Here is a 22,842-nt window from a genome sequence, read left to right as displayed (position 1 = left end):
ATTATTCCTACCCTGACGATACTACTATAAAGAAGGAGGTTAAAATAAACTAAGAGGTGAGTTGAGAAAAAACCAAATTGCACATATTTTTAGTGTTGCCAGATAAAATACAGAATGACTACTTAAATTTTAATTTCAGATCCTCCGGAAAATATACTTCATGCAATATTTTAAACATGCTTATGTGAAAAAATCATTCATTGTTTATCTGAAATTAAAACTTCATTGTATTTTTATTATTTTTATATGCTAATTCTGGCAACTCTAACCAACATTATCTCAGGAAAATTGGAAAAATACATTGGACCAGGCATAATTGCATTAGAGAGTGAACAACATAAGCCCAACACAATAGAAAAATAAATAGCTCAAACACATAAAAAAAAATTATTAGAGTTATCTGGAAACATAATCATTTAGGCAAAAACAACATTACCACACACCATTTATTAAGCACCTACTATGTGTATGACCCTGCTACATTTTCCATTAGGCAACTTAGATCAAATATTTATTCCTGAAAATAAACCACAGAAACACACAGACTAGCTCTTCTACTGAAGACATCGGTTGAATACACAGCTTCTACTGAGCCTAGCCTCGACCAAAGATGACAGATCATTCTTGCCAGGTTCAGAAATATTTCTTTAGCCATTTCCCAGCCAAAAGCAGAAGCTGATGAAATGAGTTGAAGGCTGCAACTGACTGGATTTGGCACGTCTTTTCCAAAACATATCCTAAGGAAATTTTGATTAGGGGAAAAAAAATCAGGGTAGGGTATAGAATGTTGTGTTACAGGAAGCAATATATGAAATTAGAAACAAACTAAGCTTGAAGTCAGAACAACTAGATTCATATTCTAATTTTACCCATTGTCAGCTTAACAACTTTGGAAAAACTACAAAATAGAGATAATTTCACCCAACTCCTTGAGTTATTCTGAGGATTAGTTTATGTTGTGAATAAAAAGCATGAGAAGTGTCTGAATAATGTCTGAATAAATGTTAGCATCTGTTTCCTGGGCTTTCACAGAACTTTTCATACACCTCTGCTAGAGCACTTACCGTCTTGTTACATCATTTTTATTTCATATGTCTGTGCCCTCTGGATTTGTGAGGAGCTAAGTCTGCTTATTGTTATATTTCCAATGCCTCTCATGCTGTCTGCCACACGGTAGGACCATAAAAATACTCATCCAGATGACTAGTAAATAAATGGCCATTTCACTAGTATTGGCCCTGTCCTCTGGAGCATAAGTGGAGACAACATAAAGAAGGAAAGTGCAATCATTTAGATCAGAAGTTGGCCAACTTTTTCTGTAAAATGCCAGATAGTAAATATTTTTGCCTTTTCAGGCCATTCAGTCTCTCCGCAATTACTCGAATCTGTCATCGTAGTGCAAAAGTATCCATAGACAGTGCGTCAACAAAAGAGTGTAGCTATGATCCAATACAAGTATTATGAACACTGAAAGTTGAATTTTGTAAAATTTTTAGATGTCACAAAACATTACTTATCTTTTGATTTTTTTCAACTATTAAAATAATGTCAAGACGATTCCTAGATGATGTGCCATATACAAAAACAAGCAGCTGGCTAGATTTGCCCTACAGGCAATAATTTGCAGACTGCTGATTTAGACTACGAATTACAGTTCTACCAAACATTTTTCTTAGAAATGATTAAAACCAGTACCTAAAATGAATTTTAGAGACTTCTTGCGGAGTTCAATAATTTAGACTGTTTATATGCTCAATTGCCGTGAATAATACATGGTTCACAAAGCTGTGATTTAAAGGGAAACAACAAAAAATCATGAAATTAGAAAGACAATGGAAGAAGGAAAGTAGAAAACTTATAATAACATATATGAAATATAAATATTATATAAAATATATATAAATGTATGTAGAAAATTTGAAAGTACATATACCAAAAATGCAAATAGCAGATTCTCTATATAGAGATTTAGAAATGATTTTAATGCTTTTCATTATACTTTGCTGTATTGCTTGCTTTTTATAACTTTTTACAATGAATATGTACTAGTTTTGTCATTTAAATGTACATGTGTGTATTTAAAACTATTTCCTTGAAAACAAACTTCCCTTCACAGTCTGTCAGTAGGAAAACACATGGTCATTCATTTTTGAACAACTATTGATTTCTAAATAAACTTATGCTTACCAACCTATCCAATATGATATGACAGCACTTCACCAGAGAAAATTCATAAATTAAATCACATGAGTGAAAAGCACTTGTTCAACATATGCCCAGTTTCACAACGTGGCAGATCTTCTCTTCTGATTTGTGGAACTAATTATCAACACTTAAGGTTTGGCATATGATCAATCTTTTTTCCTGAAAACAGCTTGATGAGTCAATGTTAATTATCAGGTTCGTAAAGCCACAGATTCTATAACAAGCTGTGGTTTTGGCAAGAAATAAATTCTTCTTGGAATTTATACCACAGAGAAATTATCCCATATAAGAAGTCTAAAATGACACACAAATGGCATATATAGTCTTTTCTTATTCTAAATGATTATTTCATGCATTTTTTTTTGATGAGTATATTCGTTTTAAAGAAGTTCCCAGTAAATATACATTCTCCTCTCCTCCATTTACCACAGGATCAAAATGAGGCCTAAAAAGTTGCACTAAGGCCTAAAAAACTGATCCTTTAGTCACATCCATGAGGATGACAACTAAGTGTGAATGATAGTGGGTGATAAGTCCATACATATCAAGATTTCAAAGAAACTCAGTCTCTGCACCTCCAACTCTGTATATTTTTAACTGGCTATTGAAATACCTAACTTAATTCAACTCTATATATCAGCCATCTTTGACCACGAGACAAGTTGTTCAAATATCAACATCCAATTACAGAGATGATTTCATGACAACAGGATTATGCCCAAATAAGCTTTCTGGAGATAGCTGGAAACAAAATTAAAAATAAATGCTATTTGAATCTGCAGGTTTTATACAAGAATCTTTGTGATATATTGAAATGTGTGAAATTCATATTTAACAAAATTCTATACTGTTGGTTTTTTTTTCTTTCCTCAGATAGATAAGATATTTCAAAGATCCAGTTTAAATCATCATTACATCAAGTCTCATGTTGTCAACCTTAGGTAATCACAACTAATTAATTTGTATGATGAAAAGTCAACTTTGCATTATTTATTTATTCTTCAATTATTGCTTTGTGGACAGGATCTAAAAATCTTGTATATACCAAAAGCAAAAGTAATTTAATATTATCGCATTTGTTATTTTGCCTGTACAGAGTACCTATAGGAGGAGAGTTTCTTAACTTGAATAGTGATGAAATATATTCTACTGGTTGTCCTTTTAAAGACTCTTGCATTTCAGTTAAAGATTCTTACAATCATTAACTACTCCTCCCAATTTTACTTACTTTTTATTTTAACAATAAAGAGATATTATGAATTTTTAAAAATCAAGAAAAAAAATATATTTATAATAAATCAAAAGCTCTTGTTAAATCCATGAACTCTCAGATACTCCTGAATATGATCAAGTTTTATAAGCAGGGAATAATTCAGATATTAACACCTATATGATATAGGAAGCGAAAAAAATCCATGACAAAAAAAATATAAAATATTTATATTGTATTTTCTTGAAGATATAACTACTTTTTAAATAATAAGGTATAAAATAATAATCAATATGCTATGACCTCACTCATTTATTCTGGTGTTTTTGTTTTCCAGGTCAAGTAATGATGGTTTGAAAACAGATGTACTACTTAAATTTCAGTTTGCTCCTAACAGTGCAGACACAATAAAAAAGCAAGCTGATAATATTTTGCATCAGAAGTTGAAATTAAATGAAAGCTTCTTGAAGATAGACACTTCATTACCTTATCTTAGAGGCAAGAAATACCATTTTTCTTCCCTTGTTATAGTTTATCATTTTAACAATCTTTTCATCTACAGAAAAAGCTTCTTTATTTCACCATAAATGAAACCACTTTTCATTTTTAAGTCTCTCATTTACTTGATAATAAATCCCCACACAATCAACACCAAAGATTATCTTCCTTTGGTTAGTATGGAAATAATTATGAAACAAGAATTATATGATAACCCAAATATAACAGTATTTCTTCCTCTTTCAAAAGAGATAGTAATGGAATTGTTTGAATTAATTAAGCATGCATGTGATAAAAGCTACACTCTGTTACTGATATAGTAATGTATAATGACTGGCTCTTTCTGTTGCAAAACTCTTTCTCCAATCTGAATCCAGATGTAAGAGTGGTGTGGACACAGAAAGCACAGTATGTGGGGCAAAAAACATGATATGGGCTGCAGTGGAAGGAGGTGTGGCATTTTAGATTGCAATATCAAAACTCTTCCTACAGCATGCAGGATAGGGTTGGCCCAGGGCATGGAGGGGATAGAGGAGAAGAAAGATGCCAGATCCTGATAGTACCTGTATCAGGCATAAAGATACTATCTCATTCGCAACACAGACCTAAAGAGCTGAATGATAAATGTTTGGGATATGAGATTAAACAAAGCCCAATATAATTCCTAGACCATTGTTAGGCTTCTATAAATTAACTTTGAAGTTGTCATATTTTACCAGAACTTGTGTAAATTGTGAAATGAGACTGTATGGCTGACAGAAAATTACAAGTTACCAATGAGTCTTCCCTCAGTACTTTTTCCCCCAAACTGTTCCAGAGGGCTAGAGCAGGTATAGTATAATATGTAAATAGAGGAGAAAATTGCATTATAGGTTTGACCAAAGTCAGAAAGAAGAAAAAATAGCTTGAAAATAAGAACTTGAAGTCTCTGTGAGTAAGGCCCAAGATTCAGCTCTATTAATCATGCAGACAGGACAGACTAGACTCTGAATCCAATGCTCTGGGCTTTAGATAGCAGAGACAAGACTTCCCAAAGAAAATGTCTTGTTGAAGAGATGTATGAAGGTATATGTGAAATGGAACTTTATTTTTTTTTAATTAATTTTGATTTTTAGCTCCCATTAAGTCAAATGATAGAAACTTAAACTTCATATCTGGATCTACCCCCTACTCCCACCCCACACTCTGCGTTGTTAGTGGACTTGGGTCATTCACAGTGTTGCTGGATTAGAGTTGGGTGTTTTGGTCTCAGTCATTATCAGTCCATGCAAGCATCTGCTGGTGATCCACATATCACCGGATCTTCAGTTGTCTGTCTAAGCAAGTTACTATTGAGACATTCCTCATTCCTATGGAAAGATCTCCTCAAATTAGTAATTCATCTTAATACTTCTGTGCTTCCCAAGAGTGCTTGGAAGTTACTTTAATTTGTATACTTTTAATTTCATCTGTCTCTGCAAAAGACTGATAATTCCTTCAATACAGAAAATGTGTCCTCTGTAGTTACAAACACTTCCCCAAGATTAACACAGAACTCAGCACAGGGCAGGAACTTGGTATTTGCAAAATGTTTTATCTTTACCTCCATAAACTAACTCAATCTCTTAAAAGAGTGCAGGAAACAAAAGCAGTCTTTTAAAATTAATAAATACCACAGAACACCGAGGAACCTGGAATCATTCCTCTTTCCACATAGAGTTTTAGAACTGCACTAAAAAAATACATAAAAGACATTATTTGGAGAGAAAGAAATAAAACTGTATCTATTTGTAGACAACATGATTGTCTCATAGAAAACTCCAAGGAACTTACAAAAAAACTCCTAGAACAAATAAGTGAGTTTAGTAATGTTGCAGGATACAAGATCAATACACAAAAATCAATTGCATTTCTATATACTGACGACAAACAAGTGGAAATTGAAATAAAAAAACACAATAACATTTGCAATTTCTCCAAAGAAAATGAAATATTCAGTTATAAATATAACAAAAAACTACGGGATTTGTATGTTGAAAGTAAGAAAATGCTGAAACTCAGCATAATAAAGATGCCAATTCTCCCCAAATTGATATATAGGTTTAGCAAAATTCCTATCAAAATCTCAGCTAGTTTCTCGTAGACATAGACAAGATTATTCTAAAATTTATACAGACAGGAACTGGAGTATTAAAAATAATTTTGATAATGAAGAATAAAGTGGGAAAAATCATTCTTCCCAATGTTAAGGCTTGCTATATAGCTGCAGTAATCAAGAAAGTGTGATTCTGGAGAAAGGATAGATACATAAATCAAAGGAACAGAACGGAGAATCTAAAATAGTTCCACAAAAAAAATATCCAATTAATTTTTGACAAAGGAACAAAAGTAACTGGAGGATGGAGGATAGATAGCCTTTCCAATAAACCAGTGGTAGAGCAATTGGGCATCCTTTAGCCAAAAAAAGAAATGAGCCTCTACCTAAACCTCACAACTTATACAAAAATTAGCTCAAAATGGATCATAGACTTAAATGTAAATGTAATGTAATGTGAAACTATAAAATATATGGAAATAAGTATAAAATATATAAAAAGTATAAGAAAAATATGTAAAACTATAAAACTTACAGAAAAGAACATAGGAGAAAATTGTCAGGGACCCAGGACTGGGGCAAGAATTAAACTTATTGCCAAGAGCATGATCCATAAGAGGAAAGTTTGATTAATTTGATCTCATCAAAATTAAAAACTTTCCCTCTGTGAAAGACTATTTACAGGAGGAAAAGGCAAATTACATACTAGTTGGAAATATTTGCACATTATATATCTGACAAAGGCCTTGTATCTAGAATAAATAAAGAACTCCCCAAATTCAACATTTTTAAAATAAATAATAGTTCACTTAGAAAAAAACTTGCACAGACATTTCATCAAAGAGGATTTCCAGATGACAAACACATAAAGGAGTTCTCAACCACTATTTCTTTGAATACTTTTTCAGTGCCACACTCAAAAGAGTTCCCTTTTATTCCTAATGGATTAACAGTTTTTATCATGAATGGGTATTGGATTTGGGGTATGGGATTTTTTTATTGAGGTAAAATTCACATAACATAAAATTAACCATCAACCATTTCAAAGTGTACAATTCAATGGAATTTAGTACACAGTGTTGTGCAACCATCATGTCTACCTAGTTTCAAGACATTTTCATCACCTCAAAAGGAAATCCTATAGCCATTAAGCAGTCACTCCTCATTCCTCCTTCCCCCAGCCCCTGACAACCACTAATTGACTTTTTGTCTCTATGGATTTACCTATTCTGGATGTTTCATATAAATGGGATCATATAATATGTGACTTTTTGAGTCTGGCTTCTTTTACTTACCATAATATTTTCAAAGTCCCATCCATGTTGTAGGATGTATCAGTACTTCCTTCCTCTTTATGGCTGAATAATATTTCACTATATGGATACACTACGTTTTGTTATCTATTCATCATCTAATAGACACTTGAGCTGTTTCTATCTTTTAGTTGTGAATAGTAGCGATGTAAATATTGGTGTACAAGTGTTTGTCTGAATATCTATTTTCAATACTGTTGGATATATACCTAGGAGTGGAATTGCTAGGAAATATGGTAATTCCATGTTTAACTTGTTGAGGAACTGCCAAACTTTTTTCCACAGTGGCTGCACCATTTTACATCCCCACCGGCAATATATAAGGGTACTGATTTCTCCCAATCCTCACCAACACTTGTTATTTTTTGATTTTTTGATTATGGGTAACCTAGTGGGTGTGATAGATGTCAAATTTTATTGAATGCATTTTCTGTGTGAAAATGAGATGATCATATAATTTTTCATCTTTAGCTTGTTGATATGGTAAATTACATTAATTGATTTTCAAATATTAAACCATCTACGTGGAATAATACACACTTTGTCACTGCATATTATTCTTTTTATACATTATTGGATTCAATTGGCTAAACTTTGGTTGAGGATCTTGAATCTAAATTCATGACAGATATTACTTTGTTGTTTTCTTGTTGATCTAATTTTAGTAACAGCGTAATACAGGCCTCATCAAGTGAATTAGGAAATGTTCCCTTTTATTCTGATGTCTGAAAGGAATAGTGTAAATTGGTGTTAATTCTTTGAATGTTTTACAAAATTCTCCAGTGAAGCCAACTGGGCCTGGGGATTTCTTTTTTGATAAATTTTTATTACAAATTTAATTTCTTTAGTAGAAGGACTATTCAGATTATCTATATCATATTTGCTGAGTTTTCGTAGTTTGTAGTTTTCGAAGAATTTGTCCATTTCTTGTAAGTTCTCAAATCTATGAATGTAAAGTTGTTCACTGTTTTCTTTGGTCAGCCTTTAAGGGCTGCAGGCTCTTTTGTGATATCCCCTAAATCCATTCCTAATATTGGTGATTCGTTTCCTCTCTATTTTTATCTTTGTCAATCTTTCCAGAAGTTTATTAATTTTATTGATTTTTCTTCTTACAACCAGTGTTTTTCTGTTTCATTAAATTTTCTGTATTATTTTTCTGTTTTCAAATTGAAATTTTGATTTCGATTGATTTTTCTCTTCATTGAAATTTTGATCTCAATTGATTTTTCTCTTATTTCCTTCCTTCTCCTTACTTTTGGCTTATTTTGCTCTTCTTTTTCTAGTTTATTGAGATAGAAACTTAGAGTATTGATTTGAGATTATTTCTATTTTCTAATGTAAGCATTTAGTTCCATAAATTGCCCTCTCTGCAATGCTTTATCTGCATTCCACAATATTTGCTATTTTTTTATTTTTTTTGTGTGTGAGGGAGATCAGCCCTGAGCTAACATCCTATGCTGATCCTCCTCTTTTTTGCCGAGGAAGATTGGCCCTGAGCTAACTTCTGTGCCCATCTTCCTCTACTTTATATGGGATGCCGCTACAGCATGGCATGACAAGCAGTGTGTTGGTGCCTGCCTGGGATCCAAACCCGCGAACCCCAGACCACCAAAGCGGAGCACATGCACTTAACCACTTGCACCGCTGGGCCGGCCCCTGCTATGTTTTATTTTCATATTAACTCAGTTCTATGTAATTTTTATTTTCTTTGAGACTTCCTCTTGGACTCATGGATTATTTAGTAGTGTGTTTAATTTCTAAATTTTAGGAGATTTTCCCATTATCTTTCTGTAATTGATTCTTAGTTTGATTCCATTTGGACAGAGAATGTACTCTGATTTCAATTCTTTTAAATGTGCAGAAGATTATGACTCAGGATATGGTCCATCTTGATGAATGTTCCATGGGTGCTTGAAAAGAATGTGTATTCTGTTATTGTTGGGTGGAGTGTTTTACAAACGTCAATTAGATCCTGTTGGTTGATGGTGTTGTTTAGTTCTATACTCTTGCTGATTTTCTGTCTAGTAATTCTATAAATTGTTGAGATTAGAGGATGCTGAAGTAGCCAACTATAATTGTGAATTTGTCTATTTCTCATTTCAGTTCTCTCAGTTTTTGCTTGATGTATTTTGAAGTTCTGCTGTTTGGTGTATACACATTTAAAACTATTACATCTTCTTAGTGGATTGATCCTTTTATCATTATGTAATGTCTCTCTTTGTCCCTAGTAATCTTTTTTGCTCTGAAGTCTACTTTATCTCATATTAATAGACCCACTCCTACTTTTTAGGACTAATATTTGTATAGTATCTTTTTCCATCATTTTACTTTCAGTTTACCCATGTAGAAAGCATACAGTTGACTCATGTTTTTTTAATCCACTCTGCCATTCTCTGTCTTTTAATTGGCGTATTTAGACCACTCACATATTAAAGTAATTATTGATGTGTTAGAGCTTAAGTCTCTCTTTTTTTGTTTTCATTTATTCTATGTCTTGTCTTTCTGTTCCTTTTTTATCACCTTCCTGTGGGTAGCGAACATTTTTTAGAGTTCCATTTTGATTTATTTATAATGTTTTTGAGTTTATTACTATGTAGCTGTCTTAGTGGCTGCTCTAGGTATTATCATATACTTATGTAACTAATCACAGCCTACAGGTGTCAACACTTTACCACTTCAAATGAAGTATAGCAAGCTTACCTCTATTTTGATTTCTTTACCCTCTCCACTTTTTAGATATACTTTTCTTAAGTATTTCCTCTATATACATTCATCACAACATCAGATTGGTGTTATATCTTTTGCTTCAACCATAAAATATGTTTAAAGAAACTCAAGAAATGAAAGATAGTATGTTATGTTTATTCCTATTTTTACCCATTCTGGGTCTTTCTTTCCTTTCTGAAGGTTCTGGCCTTGTGTTATCATTTGCTTTTTGTTTGGAGAGCTTCCTTTAGCCATTATCTAAGAATAGGTTTGTTAGAAACAAATTCTTTTAGTTTCTCTTCTGAGAATATCTTTATTTCCTCTTCATTTCTGAAGATAGTTTCACTCTATATAGGCTTCATGGTTGATAGTTTTCTCTTTCAGAACTTGAAAATTGCTATGCCATTTCCTTTTGGCCTCCATGGTTTCAGATGAGAAAACCACTGTTATTTGAATTGGTGTTACTTTGTAGGTAATGTATCATTTGTCTCTATTTTTAAGATTTTTTCTTTGTCTTTAGCTCTTAGTTGTTTGATTATGATGCGTCTTGGTGTGGATTTCTTTGAGTTTAATCCTATTTGAGACTTACTCAGCTTCTTGAGGTCTCTGTCTTTAGCCAAATTTGATACATTCCTAACCACTAATTCTTTGAATACTTTTTCAGTCCCATACTCAAAAGAGTTCCCTCTCCTTCTGGGATTCTGATGACAGGAATCTTAGATCTTTTGTTACTACCCAATGGATCTCAGATGCTTTGTTCATTTTTTTTTCAGTCTATTTTCCCTCTGTTCTTCAAACTGAGTAAATTCTATTGATGTCTTCAAGTTCACTGATTCTACCCTCCATCATCTCCACTCTACTATTAAGACCATCCAGCAGGGTTGTTTTTTTTTTAATTATTATTGTATTTTTCAGTGCTAAAATTTTCCACTTGGTTCTTTTTTATAACTTCTATTTCTTTGCTTAGATTTTCTATTTTTTCACTTGTTTCAAGAAAATTTGTAATTGATTGCTGAATTATTTTCTGGCAACTGCTTTAAAATCCACATTATATACTCTCAACATCTTGTTCATCTCAGTATTGGCATCAGTTGATTGTCTTTTCTCATTCAGATTGTGGTTTTCCTGGGTTATAGCATGGCGAGTAATTTTTGTTCATGTTCTGAACAGTTTAGTCATTATGTTAGGAGACTGTTGATCCTATTAATTCTTCTATTTTAGCAGGTAGTTAACTTGTTCAGGTTTAGAGTGTAGATTCTCACCTACTTTTGTCATTTCAATAACAATTTAGTTTTCATAGTTCTTGCAGTGCAATTTTAGTCTTCTAGGGTTTCTTCTCAATTCCTGCTGCCAGCACCATTTATGGGAGTAGAATACACTTCTCTGGGCTGCCTTGTATCCCTGGGCCACCCTCTGTGGAAGGAGCAGTGGGCCTGGGTCTACTTATGTCACTGAGTGTATGCAGGTTGATATTATCAGTCTGCCAGCTGGTGCCCTGGTAAGAAAGTGGGGATTGGGATGGTCAAGGGCTTCCTGTTGTCACTGCAACTGGCAAAATGGATTGCCATCCCTGGATGTTAATCAGAAGGTTTGGACTCCACACCAGGTCTCTGTTGTGCTTCCCCTTTTCCAGTATTTGGATGGAGGGAACAGACTTTTCTTGGGACTTTTTGCCTATGCCTATTAGTGTTGCAGACTAGTTAGTGTTCCAGATTGCAGGCCTTTCTTGGTCCCCAGTTTAAGGTATATGTGAGATGAAAAAAAAAAAAAACCAGGAAACTCACCATACTGCCCTTCCGCAAAACCTGAAGTCTCTAGCCATTATGCCTTCTTCCTTCCAGCTTTCAGAGTTCTTTTATTGTTATCTGATGGATAATTTTCAAAGTATTTAGTTGTATCTATAGGAGACAAGCATGGAAAAGTGAGTCTACACAATCTTGTTCTAGAACTAGAGCCACTCAATCTCTTTTATCCTGCAAATGTAACACATCTATTGGATAATGGTCACATATTAGATATAGCACCATCATAGAAATTTCATCAATAGTTTCTGCATAAATAGAAATAAGCCTAGGCTAAAATTAGCTGTGAACTAACCATAACTCCACCCCTCTCTCACTGATCCATAACCTACAGAGGGTGACACTAAACTATAACTGACCTTCTAGTGAAATGGTTTCAGGACAAGCATTTTGCCTCAAGAACTATTTAAATCATGTCCTTAATGGAATTGCCTCATAATATTATTGTGAGGATATAAGTAAGCAATATGTACTGTTTGTCACAGTTGCTGGTACACAGGACTCAGTAAATTATTCGTTATCATTACTGCTCATTTATTCATTCAGCAAGTGTTAATTGAGAACCTATTTGTGCCAGGACCTAAATTCTCTGTCCTCAAAAACTAACATTCTAATTGGGGTAAAAAATGATAATGACCCAGTAAACAAGTAAATAAACAAGGTAATATCAAATAATATGAAACTCCATGCAGAGAATAGAGAGTGGGAGGCTACTTTAGATTTGGTTGTCGTGGAAGACCTCTCTGAGGAGAAGATTTTAAACTGAGATGTAAATGACAATGGGGAATCAGTCATAAAAAAACCAAGGAAGAGCCATCCTGGCAGAAGTAAGCTAGAATAAAGACTGTGGGCAGGAACACATTGTCATAGTCAAGAAACAGGAAAGCCAATGTGACCATTGAGTAGTGGCTAAGAGCAAGAGCAATTCAACATGACATCAAACACAAAACTAGGGACCATGTCATGCAGATCCAGGTAGGAAGTCTGGGTTTATTCTAAAGGCCAGGGAAGACATTAGACGACTGTTATTATTGGCAAAACCTAATTCTAAGGGATTTACTCCAATAAACTCTCTGAGCATAGTTCCTCTTTAGAGTCTGACCTAAATTAAAGACTCATTAATTTGCAGGCTCACCAATAAACTCCACACTAGCTTTCATCTTAAAAACAGTGGGTCTGAATTGCTCATTATACTAACTGGCACAAGGAATAATTCATATAATTTTGAGGAATAGTCATTGATCATGCTTTCTTCTATTTCACTTCATGAAAAAAATGACTAACATGTTTTGAGCAATTGTTGATACATTGGTGGATTTTGATTCCATAGGGAACCTCTGTGGAGATGCCAGGAGTCTAAGATGCTTTGAATCCCTTTACCATAACACAATTGTGCAAATGAGGACAGAAAGAAAAGATGTCCCAACATATAGTAGTACAAATGTAAATGTGGTCCTAGAGCCCCTTCTGTTTAACCTATATTTTAATAAAGTGGTATTGTATTAATTAATTAGATGCAGTCTTCCTTCGTGCCAAACACTATCCTTCTCTATGCCAATGATTTTATAATCATGAACCAGGATTTTCCCAGAGTCCACTTATAGTCAAAAGAAAAATGTACTTTATGTCTAGGCCTCTCATTTTTGTAGGATTTATTCTATTGCCTTAAATTAAGACTTTCCTGACTAATTCAGTTCCTCCCAACCAGAAACATTCATGTCATGTAGGCATAGTATTTTAAATTATAATTGTTCCATTGCTGAACAATCATCTTGTTTTTTTCCCCAGATATGAATGAAGCACAAGCAGAGCACATTCTCAACAGCTGTAAGTTCAAGAACATCATTGAGATGTTTATAAACAAAATAATAAAACTCAAAAAACTTAGTGTTTCTCTATTCCCATGTTTACTGTTTCCCAAAAGTATATAATATCGCTGAATGGATACATGATTTAACTCTCCCTAAGGGAAAAAATATCACTACTAATAATTGGGAATGTTTATATGGAAATACTTGCTCTTCCTCACAGAAAGTTTCACTGATGACTTAAAAATTCCCTTTCATTTTATCTTATTTATTTTTATTTGGCTCACTTTGTCAAAGTAAAAAATTTGGCTTAGAATTAAATGACATCTACTAACTTTAATGTGTGAACTTTGACATTTATGCTATAGTAATGTAATGGTTGTACTAATAGACAAGTCTTTTAGAAGAGGTCAAATGGTATTTTTCTGCAGTAAATAGTGTGCATTTCACACTCAAAATTTTCAAATATCACTGGGATAAACTGCTGTACAGAAGAACATGACCTGGAAAAATATGAAAAAAAATTTTTTAAGTGAAATTGATTTAAATCAAAGAGGGCATTAAGTATTTTATTTTTTTAAGCTTATCCTTTTTCCAATGTGAATAATCATTGTTATATTATATAATTTTGATTAATTTTTTAAGGCAAGGCAAATTGATAAATATTTCCATCTTTATGTGCCAAATATACCTACACACATTTATAACTCTGGAAATAACCATCTTATTCCCTTCTGACAGGTTGTGGTTTAGGGAAGGAGTCCCAGTCCATGGAAAGAATTGCCAATGGTTATATTGCAAAGAAAGCTGATTGGCCATGGCAAGCCAGCCTGCAGATGGATGGCATCCATTTCTGTGGAGCATCTTTGATCAGTGAGCAGTGGCTCCTGACAGCTGCCCACTGCTTTGACACGTAAGTCCTCAGTCTGTACCAATAGGATCACCAATTTCACCTCTTTTTCTCACCTTCACTTCCTCTAATTCTTATCCCTTTTTCATTAATCATCTTAGGCCCTTTAATGGTCTCATGATTATCTATCAGGCTTAGAAGAAGTAACAATTACTGAAGAATAGTAGAAAAAAATTAGAGAGAGTATCTTCAGCTCCAACTGAATATATATTCTCCAGCAATCTCAACTTTAACTAAGATCAAGCCAACACTAAGAAAAGTTAAACAACACATTCGCCAGTTTTCTTGAGATATATTGTGAATTTTTTTTAAACTCTGCTAATAATCCCAACCCACAAACTTACATCTGATTATCCCACATGAATATCTTTGGTGCTGTGCTTTTATTATTTGCATGCTTTTTGAAGATTTAACATATGGGACACTTGGAGATAATAAAGAGATACCGTAACTCTAGTGAAATTCATATTTAATGGGAAAATATTCTGGATAAAATGTTAACGAAAGAGAAAGGATGAGAAAACAATTTATAAAGTGTGGCTCCAATTTTACACCTCTCTCTCTCCCTTTCCGTCTCCATAGCTAGACCCACATTTATATAACTGTGCATGGATATGAGTTGTATATGTATGCATATATGTGGGTATATATGTCTAATTTTTATTTATTTATATTTTATGCAACGAATCTTTATTACTTTCATAATCAAAAATAGCAACAATATATTGTTTCCTTTAAAAAATGCAAACTCCCCTTCAAGGAGAGTAATTTAAAGTACCTTAGAATGGGAGTATTTGACTTCAGCTAAACAAAAGCAAAGCAGTCCTAGGGGAGAAGCCTCCAATAAGAAGGTGGGAGGATCAGAGTCAACTATCACCTTAAACAATTTGCCCCTCTCCCACCCTTATGCCTCATACTCATCCAGAGTCCTGGGCAACATTAGATCAGAAATGAACCAACCATAATCCTTTTAATCTGTGATCAGTTACAAAAACCCCAAACTCTGGACGGCTAGTTTTGGAACAACTCTAAGCCCTTCACTGATGAGAAGAAATGTGCAGTCAATTATCGTTCATGAAAACTATGCTGCCCATAAGCACGAGGATGACATCGCTGTGGTGAAGCTCTCCACTCCCGTCGTGTTTTCCAATGACGTGCGCAGAGTCTGTCTCCCTGATGCTACTTTTGAAGTCTTGCCCAATAGTAAAGTGTTTGTGACTGGATGGGGAGCATTAAAAGCAAACGGTGAGTGAGTATCTCAGTAAAAATACCCAAGCGAAAAACACAAATCCATCCTCCATTTGAATGGAGATATAAACTAAGATACAAAATCAGAATATGTAAAATAGAGGAAATCAAGATGTTCCATGAAAAATATGGCAAAAACAACAAACAAAAAACCCAGATATGGTGTATTACGGAAACTTTGGCTACTACTGTTACACAGTATCTATGTTTATTGTCTTCTTTATGAGCTATTTTGGAAACTAGTTATAACTTTCTTTTCAAAAATTGTTAAAGCATATTTTTTCACATCATTTTTTTTCTTTTCTGTTGCTGTCTTTCATATGCAGAGATTCTACTACAGCTGCATGATTCTTAAAGTATGTGATTTCTGAGCGGTAGTAATGATAAACTTTTGTAATGTGTCATGCAACTAAACAAAAAGAGCCTTAAGCAAGCAATTTGAACAGCATTTCTGAGGCTAAACATAAATGAGCCCCCTCTGATCCATGTATTTATGGAGTAGTTTTGAGCCCAAGACTTTATAAAGTTGACAAGTATGACATTTTACTACATTTAATAATACACAATAAACTGCGAATATAGACTTGTAGATCCTAATATGAGTCTCTAGTTCCTTTGTCTCTTGTTTGGACTTTTTACATATGGTTTAATCTGCCATTGAACTTCTAATTCTTGTTCCAGGCTCTCATTATACAGTTGTAGTCTTACTTACGTACTTGCTTAAAGTATAGCTTTTATCTATTGAGTCTTTATCCGTTGATTATATTAGATTATTATAGAAATCTGCTTCCCTTCCATATGCACTCCAAAATTCTGACACTGAGTCCAGATTGATACACTGTCATTATAATCTGAGAGTTCTATTCCTCATCTCTGGGGGATCTGCCTTGTTCTACAGGCAGTATGATGAGTATGAAGTGGAATTAAATCCTTTGGGATTAGACAAGCCACTTACCCATTGGAGTAGAAGTGGATAGCATCTGCCACTAGGGCAGCACCATTCCATTTCCTCTAGAACCTGATTAAACCTGTCACCACCCCCTCCCAGAGTATTAGTTTAGGATGATTTGGGACTGAATGATCATGAATCATTCAATGCCCAATAATGTGCAGATTACTATGCATTGATCCACCTACTCTAACAAGTTGCATACTTTTCAGGAATAATGTTATGAATGTGTTAGATAACAGACTAAAGTTAAGTATTAGATATTTGATTACGAGTTTTTTTCTGTATTTTGAAACTGAGACAAGGGGTACTCAGGTTTTCTTCTCCAACTTCCCAAGATTTATCCAATTATATCTAATTAGCAATTTTGTTACCATACAGCTTATAAAATGGAAACTCTGTTCCAGATAGTTTCTTCCTTAAATAGTTGATAATGTAAAATAGCTTGTTATATTGTTAAGCACTTGAATTGACTTTGTAAAAGTTGAGATTAAAGAATTATAAGCATTTTAAATTTAAAACTAAGCATCCTAGATCAATTAGCTAAAATAAAAATAGGCACACAGAAATTTTAAGTATTGGAATACTGTTGATTAAAGTCTAGGAAGACCTATAAATTTGGAATGCGAATTAGAAACAGCAAAAGAGATAGCATTGAATATTGCTGAGGCACCTACACAAACAAATAGTTTAAAAATTTGTATAAAGAGTAGATGGTGAGCAGATTCTCTCACTGGGAGCATTTCAGGCAGAATCAGAGATAAAATAAAGAGAAAATGGTCACAGAATGACCCTCCCATGCTTAAAAATGATGACTGAGGTGAAGAAATTCACTAGACCCTAGATAATTTTAAACAACTGTAGAGGAGTTGGACTTAGTTTTCAGAAAGACAGTCAATTCTAGGTAAGTGAATTTACTAGTTTTAAAACAGATAATTAGATTTATTTACAGTGAACGACAAAATCCCTAGAAACCTAGATCTTCGACGTCTTATAAAAGCTGTAGCTCTTACCATCCATTCCTTAACATTGAGGCACAGCTTTTAGACCCACGAGAGTTTTAAATTTATAATCCTAATCTCTACAATTCACTCCAACAGCTTCCATTGAGGTCAAAGTCTGAATATGGGACCAGGCACTATCAAACTGATTATATTTGTTACTTTTTAACCCTCACAATAAACACGTGAGATAGGTATCATTTTCTCCTTTTTATAGGTGAGTAAAATGATGCTCTAGTAAGGTAGTAACGTGCCCAAGGCCACATAGCACATAAATTGAGCAAAGTGTTCAAAACTCATATCTGCTGCCTCTAAGATCAGAGCCCTTAGCACAGAATTACCCTGACTTGTTGCTCAAATCAATAGCACTGCCCTCCTTCATCCTCTCAATTGTCTTTGAAACTGTTGTAAATAGAGTATCCATCTTTATATGACGGATTAACAATCTTTAAAATAGAAGCTGTTAAAGGAGAATAAGAAGAATATAATGGTTAAAACAGTACCATAAACAACTAAATAATACCTTTCATATAATAAAAAAATCAAAAAATGTGAGGTTAATTAGTAAAACATGATCTATTTCTTATCTTAGTATTTGTTTCTCACAACGGTATTATTTTTGGATAGCAATTTAAGTTATTATCAAAGTAAACATGGTCTTTCTTATGAAGCAATAGGATTCCATCTATTCAGTATTAAAGTTACTTCTTGATAGTACAACTTTGTGCTATACTGCTCTTACTAAAGGATTCTCAATTCCCAATATAGCTGTGTCCTTTGTAAAATGATGAGGCAGATTTCCAGTTAAGATAAGGTTAACTGCCACTGATTATCCCAGGCAGGGAGAAATGCCCTGGGTTTACTTCTAATGTTATCCTACATTTAGCTATGTGATCATAACAAGATTCATAATCAGGTGAGTTTTGGCCTCCTCATCTGAAAAAGAAAATATTCAGATTTATCTTTGGTGGTTGTTGCAAGGAAAATAAGATAGTGGAAGCAAATGTGCCAAGAATGGTCCCCAGACATAGAAGGCACCCAAGAAATATAACTGGAATCTGAGCACCATCATCAAGCCCAGAATCCTACAGCTTCAAGACATATGTTTTATCACTGATCCATCCTTTGCAAGACACAACAATTAACCATCATAAGCAACAATGTAGAAATTCTTCATCTATTTATTTTTTTCTTCTTTAGGTCCCTTTCCCAATACTCTGCGCCAAGTTGAAATAGAGATCATAAGTAATGATGTATGTAATCAAGTATATGTATATGGTGGTGCTGTATCATCAGGAATGATATGTGCTGGATTCTTGAGAGGAAAACTAGATGCCTGTGAGGTAAGAATAGGCTCACATCCACAAAAATAAATTTGTTGAATAGAGATGGCCTTACTGATCAGAGACCAATGTCACTTCACGTGACTCCATAAATTAAATTGTGGAGGAGAGTGTAAAAATGAGGGAATGGAAAAACAATAAGAAATACTCCTCATTTAACACCCTATTATTATCCAGAACCATATGTAAAAAATGATCACCAGGTGCCAATTAGGACTCTGATTAGAGAAAAGAACTGGAAGCAGATAGTAGGAACCAAGTCAGGAAGCCACACAATCATTGCTTCAAGCCATAGTCATAACCAATTTTTAGATCTCTAATTTCTAACAATCGTGAGGCACTGTGGGAGGGGATCTGCAGATATCTCATGGCTGATAGAGCAGCATCTCACTGGTGCTTGAACCTTTGACCTTAAACACTGTACATCCAGATAGAATTACGCTATTTCGGGAAAAAAAAAACACATTTATCTACACTTATTCATATGAAAGTATTACCTCACAAATAATGTATAGAAACTAATTAAATAAATAGCATTTTCCCTTAACCATGCAAAACATTAATTTTAAGCATTAACTATTTAAGGAGAAAATTAGTTTTAGTCTGGCTGTTTAAAGGACTAAAAATAAACACCTATAGCATTTGAAACTGGGTCTAACAGTTTAGCAGTTCTTCAAGGATTAGAAATGGCTTTGAGAATTTGACACATTAGAGTGCTTTTCTTATTTGCAAAGGTGTCACTATTATTGGCTGTCTCTTATATGATGTAATAAACATTCATTCATTTATTCAAATTTTTTGTGAATTGCAAGGTACTATGGCAATTACTTAGGGAAACATAAACATTAAAAAAAACACAATGAATTTACAATCTAATACTATAGCATACAAATAACTAAAATAATGAACAAAAAACTAAGATTTGGTTACATATTCTGGAATACAAGGTCTCCTTCCACTCACTTTATTTCCTGAGAAGCAGAAACAACGTGGGTGGTCCAAGATACAATTGGATTACATGACTTTCAAGGAGGAACATAAATAAATCTATATTTAGAACAGACTCAAATCCACAAAAATAATCTGTTGTATTTGAGTTTATTCGGTGAGAGAGCAGATGTTCTCTTTCCATTGGTCCATGTTCCCTTGCTTCCATCCCACTAGCATACTGATGACCTAAATTAGGATATGGGCCTATGAGAAAAGAGCTAGGGAGGACAGTTTTTGGTAGACCAGGATTTTCACATTCTGTCCACTGAGCACTAAGCGTACTAAAAAGCAGGTGAAGGGAAGAGAGCTAAAGGCACAAGACTCTAGGACCCCATGCCTAGCTTCAAACAGGATCATTTCTCTTATTAAAAAATGTCTGTAAGGTGCTTCCACATAAGACTACTTTTGACTGAATAGGTTCATTGCTAAAAGATAAAATTAAAAATCATTTATCTAAACCTTGGGTTAAAGATATCAGGGAAGTCTTCACGATTCACACACTTCAAACCAGTTCACTAAGGCTAGGGATTCCACCTTAGTTTGGGAGCAAAATCCTTTGTGTAATAAATGGTGCACATTTGCTTGAAGTGCCATTTGCATATCTTCCTCCTCTCACACCTATTGCTGCACAGTGATACAGTGTCCAGGACACCTTCCTATCAGCTGATGTGAGTGGAACAAGGTGAGATTCAAATTCAAAGCAAGAGATTATTTCTACCTAACAGAGTTAGGAGAGGCTTCATGGAGGAGGTGATATTCAGTTGGTCTTGATGTCATCATTTACACAAAAATTGGATGCTGGGACTTAGGTTCAATTTGTGCTCTCTGTTTAGAGAGAACAAAACTAAAAACTATGCAAGGATAAAACTGAAACATTAGCTCTATTCACACTATCTTCCAGATGAAGACATTAATAGAGATAAGCAGAGATAATAAGTAATAAGCTCAATTATCATATTAATACTAATGATAAGTAAAAATAGAATTAGTTTTACATAATTCAATTCAAAATATTAATTTATTAGACATTCAGATGCTCATTAACTTGCATTTCTGACACCACTTTATTTATTACATTGATGATATTTTTTTCCTCTTCTTCTTCTCCAGGGTGATTCTGGGGGACCTCTGGTTATAGCACGTGATAGAAACATCTGGTACCTTATTGGAGTGGTAAGCTGGGGAATAGACTGTGGAAAAGAAAACAAGCCTGGAGTTTATACCAAAGTGACTCATTATCGGGACTGGATCAAATCTAAAACCAACCTCTAACGCGACAACTACCTCCACATCCAAAATGGAAATGTCATGTGTGGTCTCCAGCAAATTGTGTGTTTAGTATGTGTCGCCATGTATACTGTCATCGAGTTCAGGATGCAAATAAGTGTGATCTGACAACTCTCTCCTTAAACAGGAAGAAACCAGACTTTCTTCCACATCACCTGAAGTATTCTGCTGACCATGAGCTTAAAAGATACTGTCAACTCCACAGAGATCCACTATTGCTGCTAAGTGTCTGTGATTACCTCCTTACTCACCTCTCTGTCCATACTACACACTCCTCATTTTAGAATAACCTAGCAGTTTAATCAGATAAATACCAACTGGCTAAGCATTCTCTATTTTTTCCCTGACAGAGCATGCTGCCCTTCCCTGACTCCAAAGTTTTTATCTTCCTCATCAAATGATCCTAAGAATCTGTAGGTCCACTATACTAGACAAATCAAGGTAATTAGTTTTGGCAAATGCTAACACAAGTGATGGAGGGGCACTAGACATGAAGCTAGGACTTAACAGATGGCACCACTGTGAGTCCTTTCCCCTTTGCCCTCAGATGTGCATTTAACATTTCTTTGAAACTTGAAAAAAGTTGACATTTACATTTACACCCAATAGTGCAGATTTTAAACTCCTTAAACAACTACATTAATGTTTACTTTGGGAAAATGAATAAATCCTTGAATCAGACACCAGGAGAATTGAAAATATTGCCTAGCAAAGGATTCTATTCTAAACTATGTAAAAATGCCTTTTGGTACTCAGAAAATATAGACAAAGTTTCTTGGCATTTTGGTTAGTTGGAAATGACAAGCAGCGAGGACTCAGTGAGAAGAAGCTGCTTTTCATCTCTAAAAATCAGAAAAGTTCCAATCCTGGTGTAAATTTACTTTTCACTTCTGTTTTATTATTTCTTAATGCATTTTATTTTCCAAACAGTTTTATTTTCAATCAACTTTCAGAACAATTAAAGGACTTGCAGAATGAGAAGCCAATATAAATTAGATATTCATAAATAACTTATACGAGAAGCCAATATAAAATTAGATAGTCATAAACACTTTGATACAAGATTTTGGGGAAGATCTTATTGTATAACATTTAAATTTACTGTTAAAAAGTGGCCAGCTTTCTTTGAAGAATGGTATTTATAGAGAATATTCAAATAATCAACAAAGCATATTTGGAATGTTTTCATTACTATGATAAAATAGTCATTTTTATATGTATTTAAATGCATATTTTGTGGCATTACATGTGACTGTGGACTAGTGTTCAACAAAACTCAAACTTTTTCTGTGTATAAAAACGTTTATTTGCTTCCCCCCCTTTTATGATTAATTTAATTAATGAAATAACTGTCATGGGAACATTTTCTTTTGAGTTTTACATCACGTAAGAGTCTCTCTTTTCCCTCATAATATCATATTGTAAACATTAAAATATATTTATAATAATAAACTCAAACTCGCTCTCTTTGAATCATTGCCGTCCTGCCAGGTTTCTC

The 22,842-nt window shown here is 33.9% G+C and overlaps 1 protein-coding gene across 1 annotated transcript in view; it reads left to right on the top strand.

The window, feature by feature from the left end:
- LOC131409238 (transmembrane protease serine 11G-like) overlaps positions 1–21,329 on the top strand; it is a 47,537-nt gene extending 26,208 nt beyond the window's left edge. The window contains exons 5-11 of the mRNA XM_058546333.1: positions 3,079–3,146; positions 3,753–3,913; positions 13,597–13,635; positions 14,358–14,529; positions 15,512–15,771; positions 18,925–19,067; positions 21,168–21,329. Of these exons, the coding sequence (XP_058402316.1) occupies positions 3,079–3,146; positions 3,753–3,913; positions 13,597–13,635; positions 14,358–14,529; positions 15,512–15,771; positions 18,925–19,067; positions 21,168–21,329 (1,005 nt within the window). The remainder of the gene's footprint in view (positions 1–3,078; positions 3,147–3,752; positions 3,914–13,596; positions 13,636–14,357; positions 14,530–15,511; positions 15,772–18,924; positions 19,068–21,167) is intronic.
- The last annotated feature ends 1,513 nt before the right edge of the window (positions 21,330–22,842 follow it).

This window comes from Diceros bicornis, chromosome 8 (assembly GCF_020826845.1).
Source record: "Diceros bicornis minor isolate mBicDic1 chromosome 8, mDicBic1.mat.cur, whole genome shotgun sequence".
NCBI classification, from domain to species: Eukaryota; Metazoa; Chordata; class Mammalia; order Perissodactyla; family Rhinocerotidae; genus Diceros; species Diceros bicornis.
The sequence above is the reverse complement of the archived record's forward strand: the minus strand, read 5'-3'. Positions and strand labels throughout refer to the sequence as shown.